A 13,702-nucleotide genomic window follows, 5' to 3' on the forward strand; every position below is an offset into this window, starting at 1 on the left:
ACCAAAATCACAGTTACAACGCATGGAGTAGGAGGACACATCATTTTATTAGTTAATTTGGGGGGGAAAAAAGACTTTGGCATAAGCCACAAAACTCTTCTGTGGTTAACTTACCACAGAAGTTCAAATCTTACTCATTTGTAATTATTACAAAAAGTAGTTCAACGTGTATTTTCACACAGTTCCAGGAACTTTAAAGAACTAAAAAACCAAGACACCGATGTCTATGAGAAGCAGTTTAAAGAAAATCCTGTGGCTAAAATAGAAAATGTTTCTGTCATAACAAAAGACAGAATCTTTCCATAATAATGGTCGGGTCTAGATTCATTTTACAACCTTGAACTTGATGGTACGTGGTGCTGTCACAAGGGGAAAACTTAGGAACAAAATGCCTTCCTCAGTGGAGCCTTTGACCTCAAAATGTAGGGAAGGTATACATTATTGCAGACCTAGAAGCTTAAATTAAAAATGTTTCTTGTGTTCAATTAGTTTGATTAATCAAAGCTTACCTGGTGAAATAAAATAAAAAAAATAAGGACATACAGATTTGCATGAATGCGTCCACCCTTTTTCACTGGCTCACAACTGGCAGGTACTTTTGATGGAAAATATTTAACTGTGATAATATCCAATTTTCCACCTTTAATGTGACATATTTGCTGTACAAACCAGATGAAAAATAAACAAATCTGTTTTAAAGAAAATGTAAAACAAAAATAACAGCAACAACTTGTTTGCATATTAATTTTCACATTTTGCCACATAACCTAACTGTGTTTCAATTGGGTTTTATGTGAAAGATCAGCAAAAAGATGCATTTATTTGGAGTTTATAGCTTGCACTTTGCAACTTTGTCACTAGAGGCCACTAAATACTAAATACTGTTCCGATAAGTTAAAAATAATATTTAAAACACCCATTAATATTTTTGCTCAAGATCTATAAGTCAACCAGAACAAATACGGAGAGGAGTATTCAAACCGTCCAGCTCTACCTGGTCAGATTGACTCACCTTTACAGATCCTGATCTGAATGAAAGGGTCAGCCAATAACCGCTGGAGATAGACGTCACACTGCTTGCCTTACACTAAATCTAAAAAGCAAAAGGAGGAAATTCACACTTAGGTGGAAATGTCATGTCTCTGTCTTTAAATAAACATTCAAATAAATGTACATAAAAAACTAGTTTCCACAGTCAATACCGATATGCCCTTCATTATCAATCAACAAATCACTGTGGATGAGTGGAGCTCTGTTATTGTGACCACCACCAGCTGCTCCTTGCTCTTCACTCAGGGGTCACACTGTCAACTACAATTACACCAGTATCATCATCGTCGTCATCATCATCATCATCATCATCGTCATCATCATCATCATCATCATCATCATCCATCCGGCGAATCAGTTTTATTTTTCTCCACTAAGTTGAGGAAGCAGCCTGTTCCAACATCACAACCCCGCGGGCTTTAGGACCTACTGGATCCCCTCTCTGAGGACGGTCTTGTTTTTGTCCGTTACCTTCATGCATGTAATCATTGATTGTGCCTATTGTGACAGGCCATCTGTAGGGTCCCATGGGACTGATACTGCCGATAGTGCGGTCTATCCTTAATTTCCAGTCACAGTTTAACCTCCAACTGGTTTCATATTTTCACCTGCATTAAAAGTCCAAACCAGCTGCACCCTACGGCTGTTTTATAGGATTTTACAGATTGATTTATTTGTCCGCTATTTATTCTGATTTACTCTAAAACAGAACAAATTTTAAAAATGTTGCAAGATTTCATTCTTGATGTTGAATAATAATAATAATAATAATAATAATAATAATAATAATAATAATAATAATAAAGCTCTATATTGTCAGATTAACCTAGAAATCCTAACGGCGTGTTTTTGTTTGTTTTATAAATATATAAATATAATAAATCACCATAATAATAAAGAAAAAATATACTTTAATTTCGTAACTGTTACAAACTTTTCAAAACATAAGACAATCCATTACATTTTTTAAACACCCTGTTTTGTATTGCAGACTGGTCTGAGCTTTTTGCCGCCTCCCGCTGCAGCAGCCCACCCTGCCCCCTGCCCTCGCTTTACCCGCCTCCCGGGCTCCTTTTTCCCACTGCTGAGAGGAGCAGGACGCGGCCTCTGCGGCGGGAAGCAAATAATCTACAAGCACTTCCTCAAAGGAGGAGAAATTAAAGAAGAGGAAGAAAAAAAGTTCACACTCATATACACAGATGCTACCACAAGTTGCAGCAATTCCGAGCGGAGCGAAGTAACTCCAGGGAATAAACAGGAGAGGAGGAGCACCACGTATACTTAATGATTAGCTCTTTTTATTTTTATTTTTATTTTTATTTTTATGAGGATCTCTTTTTCTTGTCTGGGTCATCTATTTCAAAATAAAATCCAACTTACCTACAAAAACTCAGCAGGTTTAAGGACTACAGTGATGCTTTTTTTTTCCTACTCAGACGCACCTGTGCGCCACTGATGAGACAAGCGTAAAGGTAATGAGAAAAACGGGGAAACCTGTATGAAGATGCGCGAACTCCTCCAGTTAGTCTTTCATCTGAAAGGACCGAGCCTTTATTATGAATTACTGTCTGAAAACTAACGCAGAAAACGTGATTTTGACAGTTTGGAGCTGGATGTTCAGTAGGAAGCGCGCACCAGTTGCCCGTAGGATATATAAAAAAAAGTGAACATCAGACCTGATTTTCTAAACCTGCAGGTAAAGTTCTGGATGCTGTCAGACTGTGCAATAACAGCTGTGAAACTCGGGGATCCTCCTGCCTCCGGGCAACAAGAGCTGCTCTGATCAGGTCTCTACTGCGCATGTCAGAGTGCTGGACAGCTCCAGAGAGGGAAATTTAAAAACGGCTCTTGGAGGAATCAAGTCCAACACAGTGGGATACAGTAGAGGGGCTCAGGACCAGCTCACACAACCTTCAATATAAACCAAAACAGGTAGGACTATTCAAGCGATGTTTCTAAGTATCTAAGTATAGTGGAATATTTAAATGAGGTTATTTTATTAACTTCAAATATTTTTAGAGTTAAACTTCATCTCCTTATTGCAAGAAAAATGTTATTCAGTGAAGAACAAAAGAAAATACACATTTTTATTGCATGTTTAGAGGATGGCAGCTATGAAGTCATATGTAAGTACAGGCAGTCTGTGTTTTGTGTGGAAATAAAGGTGGAATTAGAAAGCAGTTGAGATTTAACTGCAAAAACAAAAAACATTTATGCAAACAGAAATGTTGTGCAATTGAGCATTAAAAAGATGGACATTTTTACATTTTGTCATTGAAACTTTTTTTCCATTCCTATTTCGGTATTTTATTTTCTGTTGCCTTTTGGGGATTTTTATATACGCTGTGAAACATATTTTTAATGTTCATGCACTGATCACTGATCATCATTGCATTGGACAGTGCAATGATTAATACATCTACATAGCTAGTTTTTTTTAATGTAAATTATGAGTGTAAATAATTGTATATATGTATTGTGCTGCAGCAAAAGGCTACAACACATCCCAGGAAATGATAGAAGGTGGAATAACTTCCAGGATGTCAGGAATAATTGACAATGCTGGGCATCATCCGTCACCACAGGACTACAGGTATTATTTCTTTAAATAGTAAAACCTATTTCAATATGAAAATATGTAAGGAGATTTTATGAAACAAACTCTTTTGTGGTAGAAATTATTCCAATCCACAATGTTAAAACAAGTGTTAGATGGACAGCTCTTTTTCTGTTTGAAGGGGTACCATGAAAAGAAGAGAAGCAAGAAAAACAAAATCCAGTAGAATAAATGATTTTCACTCTGAATAGATCTGTCAGAAACCATCAGCTCTGTTTACACTCCTGCTGTCTGCGCACGGAGAGCCTGAGCCTCTGGGCTGCCCGGCTCAAGGGGAGATGGGGCGCTCTGGGTCACCAGTGTGCACAAGTGGTTCCCAATTAGAAAAGAAGGAGCAGGGGTGGGGGTGTGCTGTTGCAGTGAAGGAGGAGGGCCAATATTTAGAGTTGTTGAACTCAGGGGTAAGGTTAGGATGAGACATGGAAACACCAGCTAAATTTTTTGCATCAGTGAGCAATTTCCATGCTCTGCTAGGGACAGACGGGGTGTGAGAACATCCCTAATTTGTCAACTGTTGAATGGTTTCTATTATTACATATTCATCTGTTGTAGTAAAGGATATTTTTGAATGCAAAGAATGGAAGATTGACTTGTAAATGTATAATTAGGACTTGGATTAATTAATTTTGTCACCTTTTATTAAAATTAAAAGTAAAAATAAATCACCTGTGAGGAAAAAAAAGTGAAATAAAGAAAATTATGGGAACAAAAAAGTGATCTGGGATGTGAACTACCAGCGTCTTAGATGTCTGGTGGTGATTCCTGGCATCAATGATGTCAACTAAGACAGTCAACACATTAGACCTGACCTAAAACTACATTCACGCCCCCCGTCTCCCTGCCTGAGGCCCGTTGAGCTCGCCGTTAGTGTAGGGTGATGGTGGGGGGTTGGGAAACGGGGGGTCCCGTGCGGATAGGGGCTGGAAAGGGACAGGGAAGCAGATGGCATCCTATTTGTCCCTCTTATGTGAGGGCTGTCATTCCAGCAGATTAATGCAAGGGACTGAGTAAAGAAAAGAAATGACAGAGACAATCAAGGAAGGCTTCAGGGAAGACAATGGAGACACGTGCCACTGGGCAGATTTGTCGTTTGGGACACAATAGGTGATCATTTTTCAATAGATGGGGCCAACTGTTTCAGGCAACATGTGCCGCCGTCCCATGTTTCAAATGATCTCATGTGTTGTTTACTTATGATTCAGCCAATGAGTGAGGCAAGTCTGTGGTCACCTGACACAGGACTGTTTTTTTTTCTTATTTGAAGATATGCTGGGTGTCTAGATGTAGAGGGGGTGGTGTACTGCCACACTGTCCACAGACCCACGAGGTAACCGAATTGTCTGTGTTGTCATAGAGACTCAAACTGCAGAACATTGTGTGTTTGCTGCGAAAGCTGAAGAGGACTTAAGAGGATTCCTCTCCTTTCATTTCTTCTCTTCAAGCCTTTCCATTTAAAAAGACGTAAACTGTAGGCCAACTGGTTGAGCAAAAATAAAAATCAATTTAGATAATAATTTATCAAAGAATTTGTAAAATCATTCCTTTAAAAATATTAAAAGTAGAAGCAAACAAAAAAACCGATTGAATGTGCAGGTCAAAACAAATAAACAAGCAAGTCCACATGGTTAATAAAATCACAGAACTTTATTCGCTGAATAAAAAAAGCTGATTTAACTCCCTTATTGTTGATTAAGACTGTCACTTCTAAATAACCCTTGTGTTTAATCTTCTTATGCTTAATCCTGAATTGCTAAAACAGAGCTCTGCTCAGCAGCTTTCATCCTCGTCTCTCCTTGTTAAAACCCTTCAGATGGTTTTGTCTGTCAGAGATAAAAATGCTCCATCCGAGTGTTTAGATTTAAACTGCCCTTCTGATCTAAGTGTGCCTGAGCTGACAGCCACGTTAACCCCACAAAGCTCATTCCCATCCCCCTCTCTCCTCACTTGAAGGCTTCTGACCACGGACCCCTCCCAGCTGAGGGTGGAGGACCTCCCTGGGGACCTGCAGTCCCTGTCATGGCTCACCTCGGTGGACATGCCCAGGGTACAGCAGATGGCTGATAGCAGAGGCCACAGCAACGGGCCCTCCCAGGGCAGTCTGCTGGAGCAACAGACAGGTGAGGGGACAACATTTCAAAACTGCACCAGCTCTCTGATTGGAGAAATCACAGATTTATTCTCATGGTTATTGGCTCCCAAACACATAAAAACTTTATACCTTGGATTGGTATTCAGCCTTCTTTAATTGGACACCTCCAAATAAAATCTACGGTAGTTGCCCTAATTAGTAGATAAAGTCCATTTATGTACATTTTTATCTCAATATAAATCCAACTATCTCTGAAGTTCTTTAGAGAACAGTGGATAAATATCATATTGAAGACCAAGGAACACAGCAGAAGGGCCAGGGAGAAAGTTGTAGAGAAGTTAAAAGCACAAGAGGAGGGGAAACATTATGCCGTCTTTCAATATCTCATAAAGAATTTTTCACCATCAGTCATTCAAAAATGACTGTGGCACAACTGTGAGCCAATCAAGACACTGGCATTTACCTAAATACACAGGCAGGATAAGGAGAGCAGGAAGCACAGAAGCAGCACACCCTGGAGGAGCTGCAGATATACACAGCTTAGGTGGAAGAATGTATCGGCTGTGCTAGTACTGGTGATCTACTCCATAAATCACATGCAAAATGCAACGTGTGGAAGAAAACTAAGCCGGCACATCACTGAATAGACACAGTGCCAGCAGGAAAAGCTGTGGTAACAGTATCATGCTGTGGGAGGGACAAAATGGAGTTGCTTGGAGTTGATCGAAAGAACGACAAAGGTCAACAGAGGTCAGGCCTGGAGGAAAGGCAGTTTGTGATGACAAAAGGCCTAAGGCTGCAGCAGACATTCACCTACCAATAGAACAAAAAGACAAAAATATACAGCAACAGTAGAATAGCTAAGTTAAACGCTTTTTCATGTGTTAGGTTTTAATTAAAGCCCAGACCTAAATCTATTTGAGAAACTATGGCAAGACTTCAAAAGACATGTTCAGAGTTGCTCTCCACCCAGTACGAATGAAGTTGAGCTAATAACAAAAAAGTTCAAGAAAACGAACAAAGATTTCTTAAACTATGAAGCTGATGGAAACACAAACCAGCTATTTTTGCAGCAAAACATGATTCAAAGTTCTGAGTCAGGAGCGCAGAACATAAATGGTCACTTTTCATATTTTCATTTGTGAACAGTTTTGTGAACATAGTTTCATTTCACTCCCACTTCAGATTTATGTACCGTCTTCCACAAGAAATGCAAATAAAATAGACTGAAGTTTTAACTTGACAAAATATGAAATAATTCAACCGTAAAATCTGGCAAAGCTGTATTTTGTATTTCTGGAATTACTCTGCATCATAAAAGTTAATTATTTTTAATAGATTTACATTAAAATTAATACTTTTGCATAGTTTCCTCTAACTTTCTTTTAATCATTTAAATTGCTGTATTTTTGATCAAAAGCCAGCTTCCAGAGTGCTCTTTTAGTTTTCATCTTTTTTGGACAATGCCTGCCTCTTACAAACTTTCTGCCAAGTCCTTTAATCTTCACCTGAAGATTAAGCATATTGGACAGGTCATCTGTAAAGCATGAGAAACAATGACAACCTGAGGACCAAAGAAGTGACACTGAAAATAAAACTACCTGAACCTAGAGAACAGGGTCTAAAAGATAATATTTTTTAAAAATAAGAAAAGAAATCCATCAAAGACCTGACACTGGACCTTAAAGATCCTTTCTAAAATGTGGAAATAATTTTTTTGATATTACAATACTAGTTCAGGAGTTAACTAAACAGCGTTATTCTTGTATTTTGGTTAAATATTTAACTAAACCACTGAAAACACAATTGTCTGTGTGACTGATTGACATGTATAAGTTGCTTTCAAGAAATAGTTAATCCTGCAAGTATATCAGACTTTTACGCTAAACTAAATACCAATACATCTAAAAAAATTTGAATATTGTGTACAAGTCCAGTATTTCTTGCCAGTCATCTCATAAAGTAAGACTCATAAATTATATAGAATCTTTAATTACAATGTCACAATTTTATGCAATATCATAATTCTGTTAGATTTACTGCTCATAAAAAAAAAACATTTTTCTGTAAATGGTGAATATAAAATGGTAAAAGTAAAAAAGAAAACAATGTCGAGATAAACTTTGAAGTATTCAAAGAGAAAGGATCAAGAGTACTTTTAAGATTTTTATCTGTTTAAACAAAAGTTACTTTTTAACCTCTTGCTATTTTGTATTTATTGGCTCCATGAACAAGTTAGAACTTGGTGTTCTTTCAAGTTTGATTAAGTGTGTAAAATAGATTTGATGAGATACAAATACCCAACAATAAAGCAGCAACATTGGATTTTAAGGTCAGAGTTTTGCATTTCACAGGAGCTTTTTTTTGTTTGTTCATTTTTGTTTACTTATTATGTTTTAATAATAGAAAATTCAACATTGACAGAGCCAAATTTCTCTTAAACTATACTTTTAAAATGTCTATGAGTGTGTTGGTTCTTGGAAGACTTTGTTTTAGCTGTGCGTCTGTTTCAGAAGTTTGAGAACAGCCATATTGCAGCGTCTAACTACAAAGAGAACAAGCAGCTGGATGCAAAGACACATTTTTGGAGACAGTTTTCTGAATGTTTGTGTTCTGGTTCTGTGCAGCTCAACTGAACAGCATGACGATACCAGTGAGCCAGAGCTCCATGCTGCACCTTCAGAGTAACATGCAGCACAGCCCCCTGGGAATAAGTATTATCAACACCCACAGTGGAAGTGTGAGTAATGACAGCCTGACAAGATATGTGTTATTAATCATGGTGCATAGTTGGATTAAAAATGTGCCTGCATTTGATTCACAGATGTCTCCTTTCTCCATGAATGGACTGCCTTCCCCAGGATATCAGTGTCCTACCTCAGTGTACCAGCCTGCATCCCAACAGGTTTACTCTCTAACCCAAACCGGTCAACAGGTGACACTCTATGAATGCACAATTTTAACGATGCATAATAATGTTAGCAAAATAAGCATCACACACTTCAGTGATTGTAAATATATTGTGTAATGAGGCCCACTGAAATTTTATGGATGCTCATAACAACCAAAGCAATCATCAAATACAAATAATTAGATGACGTCTACAAATGAGGCTATGTTTAATAAGTGAAGCGACGCATAAAAGCAAAGTATTGGATACTCCAATAAGAGTATCCAATACTCCATCCAAAGTGTGATAAGAAATGATCGTGCCTTATGACACCTTCTCTACATCTTCTGTATCTAAAAGCTAGTCATATTCAGTGCTTTGGTGTGATTTTCTACTCATCCAGTCACACAAATCTTAAACATTATGGGTTTCTCTTCTATGCACTGCAGTCTTTAGGTTGTTTATTGTATGTTTAATTGAATTCATTCTCTCTCACCTGACTATATTGTCCAAATATTTCAAAGTTTTTTCCATATGTTTAGCCACAATCTTCAAACATGCTAAACCTAACTTTTTCTTCAGTCGTGGAGTCTTGTGCAGTGAACAAGAGTTGAAGCCGTTGTGATTGAGTGCATTACTTATTATTAAAAAAACAAGAAAAAAAAACTGCTAAGTCAAAAAAATAAACTCTTGTCACTTATCTGTTGGAGTCTGTCAGAAATCTTACAAGGAGCACTATGTTGAACTTAAATAATTTTCCTGCAGCTTCAGGGTTATGGTACCAATACACTGTAGTATTCAGACATTAATATGCCAGTAACCAATGGAATCAGTGTGTTGATGCCTTTTTAGAGACTATCAATTCGGACTAAACTAGCTGATACCGATGGGCATTGATAGGACACAAGACTGCTTTCTGAACACCAGACAACTTCAGGAGTGTCATGTGCTTCTTCATGTGTATCCCTCTGTTGTACATGCTTTTAGGAACTAAATTGCTTTTGCTTTTTTTTAATGTGTGAAAAACTTGGGTTGCTACCAAAATACAGTCAAATTAGAAAGATATCTACATAGACAAATATTAATATTTTCAATAACTATTTCCCCATCACATGACAAAATGACAACTTCTTTATACTTTCCTCTGTTTTAGTGCTCAGCTGGTGGACTTTATAGCAATGTTTCTTTCAACAACCAAAGTCTGTTCACTCAGCCTCGTCTGGCCCCACAAGAACAGGAGCTTCAGCCCAAGTCTTTCCCCAAGCCAATTTACTCCTACAGGTGGACACACACAAAAATAGTCTTTTCATTCGTCTGATCTGCTTTGAACAAAACTCAACTCATGTTATTTTCTTCCAGCTGTCTGATCGCCATGGCTTTAAAGAACAGTAAAACTGGGAGCCTTCCAGTCAGCGAGATCTATAGCTTTATGAAGGAACACTTTCCATATTTCAAGGTTTGATTTTCTTGAAATTACAGATAAACACAGAGTGAAAATAAGGAACTGTGATGCTCAAGTGATGAGTGTGGCTGATTGTATGTTATGTTGGCTCTTAACAGACTGCACCTGATGGATGGAAGAATTCAGTCCGACACAACCTGTCCTTAAATAAATGCTTTGAGAAGGTGGAGAACAAAACGAGCAGCTCTTCCCGTAAGGGCTGCCTGTGGGCACTGAACCCTGCCAAAATTGACAAGATGGAGGAAGAGATGCAGAAGTGGAAACGTAAAGATCTCCCAGCTATTCGCCGCAGCATGGCTAACCCAGGTCAGAAAAGTATTTGGTGAAATTTTGAAGTTCAAATGTGATGCTTTTGACTAAGTCTGACAGTCGATTCTGCTTTCCTGCAGACGAACTGGACAAACTGATCACCGACCGCCCAGAAAACTGCAGACGGAAGCCTCTAGAGCCCGGAATGACCCGGCTGGCTGGCTGTACAACTGGTCTCCCGCTGCCGGTCCCGACCCAGATGCAGCCTCAACCCATAGTCACCCTGTCTCTGCCGTGTTTGCCCATGCACCAGCACCACCAGCTTCAAGCTCAGCTCCATGCTCAGGCTCGCCTGGGCCCCATGTCCCCGGCCCCAGCCCAGACGCCCCCCCTGCACACGGTCCCCGACCTCTCCCACAGTCCACTCACCCAGCAGCCCAGCAAGCCTCCTGATGATTTTTACAGTGTGCAGAGCGACACGAACACAGAGGTGGACGCACTGGACCCGAGCATCATGGACTTTGCTTTTCAAGGTAAACAGACCTGCTGTATGGAAACCGTTTCCCAACAAAAGACACTGCTGTCTTAATATCGTAACACAAATCATTGCATTAAAGTATCATTAAGTTGATTTATTTCTGATTATTTAATCAAAACTGAAAATGCGATAAATATTATTTTGAGATTTAAAGTAATTAAAAGCATAATTTAAATATTAATAAGAAAGAAATGATTGAAATTTGTATTTCCTGCATGTAAAAAGAATTATATGTGATTTTCAGAAGACCATAATGCATTAACACATACTGTTATTAAATTAATCCTTCCTTAAAATATTTAAAAACAAACATTAAAATAATCATAGGTACAATGTTGGGGAATATATTCAATGTTATTTATTACAATCACACAATTATTAGAAATTTATTTAAGAGATTATTTGTGGAGATAGTGGTACTTTTGGTCCTTGACAGTTTAAAAACAGTTTTCTTTTACATATTTATGCATCCACACAAGTGCTGCCTGGTTAAAATATTGACACGTCTCAAAAGAAATAGCTTTTAAAACAGATTATATATACTGCCAAAATCAATACAGCCTTACAAAGGATGTTCATTTATTATGACTTAAACAGAGACTATATCAGTTGAACATTTATTTCTTCTTTATCATTTACTAAAAAAAGAAGAAAATTTCAGAATCTTTTAAATTTAACATTGTAGTAATTTGACTACCTTTGCAAAACATTGTGTTCCAGTCATCTACCAATAAAGTTTGTTTTAATTTCAAATTATTTGAAATCAGTTATTAAAGAAGTATCTATGTAGGCGTTAGATATCAGCAAACAAATAAGTGTTGTTGATTAACTCCACTGACATCTATGTTTTTTAGGTAATCTGTGGGAAGAAATGAAAGACGACAGCTTTAACCTGGATGCCTTGGGCACCTTCAGTAACTCCCCTCTGCGACTATCAGACTGTGACTTGGGATCGGTGAGCCTCCCTCCGGCCTCCAGCGGAGGGAGCGTGCCGCTGTCAGATGTGCAAGTAACGGGGCTGTACGCCTCCTACACCTCACAGGATCCCCTGACCTCCCAGTACATGGCCAGCCAACCCACCAGCAAACCCATCGCCCTGCTTTAAAGAAGCCAAACTAATTCCTAAAAGATTTTTAAATGATTTTCTCTGATTTTTTGGGGTTTTTCTTTCCAACTTTCTTTTGGACGCGAACTGAAGAAGTTTGATTTCTTCTGAAGAAGTGAACATTCTGGGAACCTGGAGAGAAACATTTTATTCAACAAGAGAACAGCTTTTTAGGAACTAAAACCACATATAAATGGTGACCTGAAGATGAAATATGTCAGACCTAAAATCTTTAGTTTCGCCAAGCAAATACTGAAAAACCTGTTTAAGGACAAAGACTGTGGAGAGCTGCAAGTAAATGAGCTTTTACCCGTACCTCTATCATTCTCCTTTCTGTGTTGTAGATCAAAAACTCTTGTCTGTTGTATTGTGCTAGACTTTATTGCTGTGATGTTTTATTTATATTTATAAAAGACAGCTGGAGAAAGTGAAGCCTATCAATCTTTTGCTGCACATATTTAATTGTTTGAACTTGGTGTTAGCCACATCATTCCAAAACACCCAGTCAGCCGGCTTTTAGTCACCGCTCCTCCACACATCACTATTAACAAGCCTGGAGGAAAGATGTCTGCTTTGCTGTTTGACGTGATCATAATAAAAAATGGACAAAAATAAGCAAATTTGTATTTAAACACATTTATGATATTGGACTGAAAAACATCCTCAGGTAAAAAGCCAGAATCAGGAAGAGCTCAAAAACATCAAAAAGTAATGTGAGGGCTGATTTTTGATTAGAGTAACAGCAAGTCAGCTTGTGGATTTGAGGATCTAAACTGGCAATTAATGTTTACTACCAACAAAACTTGATTTTATCAATAGAGATACCACTCCAAAAATAAAATAAATGTTCAGTAGCCTTCACAATGACACACCTTTGACATGTAATGGTGCATCTTAATAAATTTGGTTATTATTGAAAAGTTTTTTATTTGTGTTATTCAGGTTAAACAACCAAACTAATATATTTTTTACATACAGTGGCATATTTTAAACATTTATTTCTGCTCATTTTGATTTTGGGAATTACAATTAAAAGTTCAGTTAAAAATTATAATGTTAAATAAGTCCAACACAACAATTTAAATCAGAAATGTCTATCTGTTGAAATCTATGTCCCTCTACTTTACAGTATGTGCACTCAATACTTGGTTGGGTCTCCTTTTGAATGAATTACTGCAACTTTCAAGTCAGCATTCTTCCTCATGATTGTGTGCAGCATAGGATGCTCTACATGCCATTTCATGTAATTACTGTATTTTCTTTCAGAATTTCAATATTTAAATAGCTGAACACTAATCATCAAAATGTAAGTACTCTACATAATATATGTTGCACTTTTTGAATGAAATTAGTGAAGGAAAAAAGTGGTCCAACTAGTTTACTGAAATGCAACTGAGCAGATAGCTAAAACAGAGAACAAAAACACAAACCAGTGTTAAAATGCTGAACTCGATAGATGCTCATTATTTAGCTCCTTCAGCATTTTGTACTTTTGTTTACTTGTCCAATAAATCAGGTACTTAAAGGAACCATCTGTCATAGGAAATTTGTACCAACCATGGAAGAGTTTTTATTCATTCTGAGGATGTTTTATAGCCGGCATAAAATCCCTCGATGTAACATAATTTGCTCAAATCTATGTCTTGTCTACGGCCAGAAGGTGTGGCAACGTTGCCACTGTGATAAAATCAGTCGGCCAGAG

The 13,702-nt window shown here is 37.8% G+C and overlaps 1 protein-coding gene across 2 annotated transcripts; it reads left to right on the top strand.

Annotated features, from left to right (window-relative positions):
* Positions 1-2,150: 2,150 nt before the first annotated feature.
* foxn4 (forkhead box N4) lies at positions 2,151-12,920 on the top strand. Of its 2 annotated transcripts, none has more exons than XM_028033193.1 (10): positions 2,151-2,982; positions 3,538-3,643; positions 5,618-5,784; positions 8,384-8,496; positions 8,581-8,691; positions 9,800-9,927; positions 10,006-10,102; positions 10,207-10,414; positions 10,498-10,890; positions 11,750-12,920. In XM_028033193.1, the coding sequence occupies exons 2-10, from the start codon at positions 3,564-3,566 to the stop codon at positions 11,998-12,000; spliced, it is 1,548 nt and encodes a 515-aa protein (XP_027888994.1). In that variant the 5' UTR covers positions 2,151-2,982; positions 3,538-3,563; the 3' UTR covers positions 12,001-12,920. The 2 variants fall into 2 exon arrangements, with proteins under 2 accessions (XP_027888994.1, XP_027888995.1); XM_028033194.1 differs by having other exon boundaries at positions 8,581-8,661.
* Positions 12,921-13,702: the final 782 nt, after the last annotated feature.

The sequence above is a fragment of the Xiphophorus couchianus genome, chromosome 12 (assembly GCF_001444195.1).
Source record: "Xiphophorus couchianus chromosome 12, X_couchianus-1.0, whole genome shotgun sequence".
Lineage (NCBI taxonomy): Eukaryota > Metazoa > Chordata > Actinopteri > Cyprinodontiformes > Poeciliidae > Xiphophorus > Xiphophorus couchianus.

Excerpts from the sequence above, each read along its gene's own strand:
- foxn4 (XM_028033193.1), top strand. The coding sequence starts at position 3,564 with ATGATAGAAGGTGGAATAACTTCCAGGATGTCAGGAATAATTGACAAT. Across the intron at positions 8,497-8,580 it reads TCAACACCCACAGTGGAAGT|ATGTCTCCTTTCTCCATGAA; the intron begins GTGAGTAATGAC and ends TTTGATTCACAG. Across the intron at positions 8,692-9,799 it reads TAACCCAAACCGGTCAACAG|TGCTCAGCTGGTGGACTTTA; the intron begins GTGACACTCTAT and ends CCTCTGTTTTAG.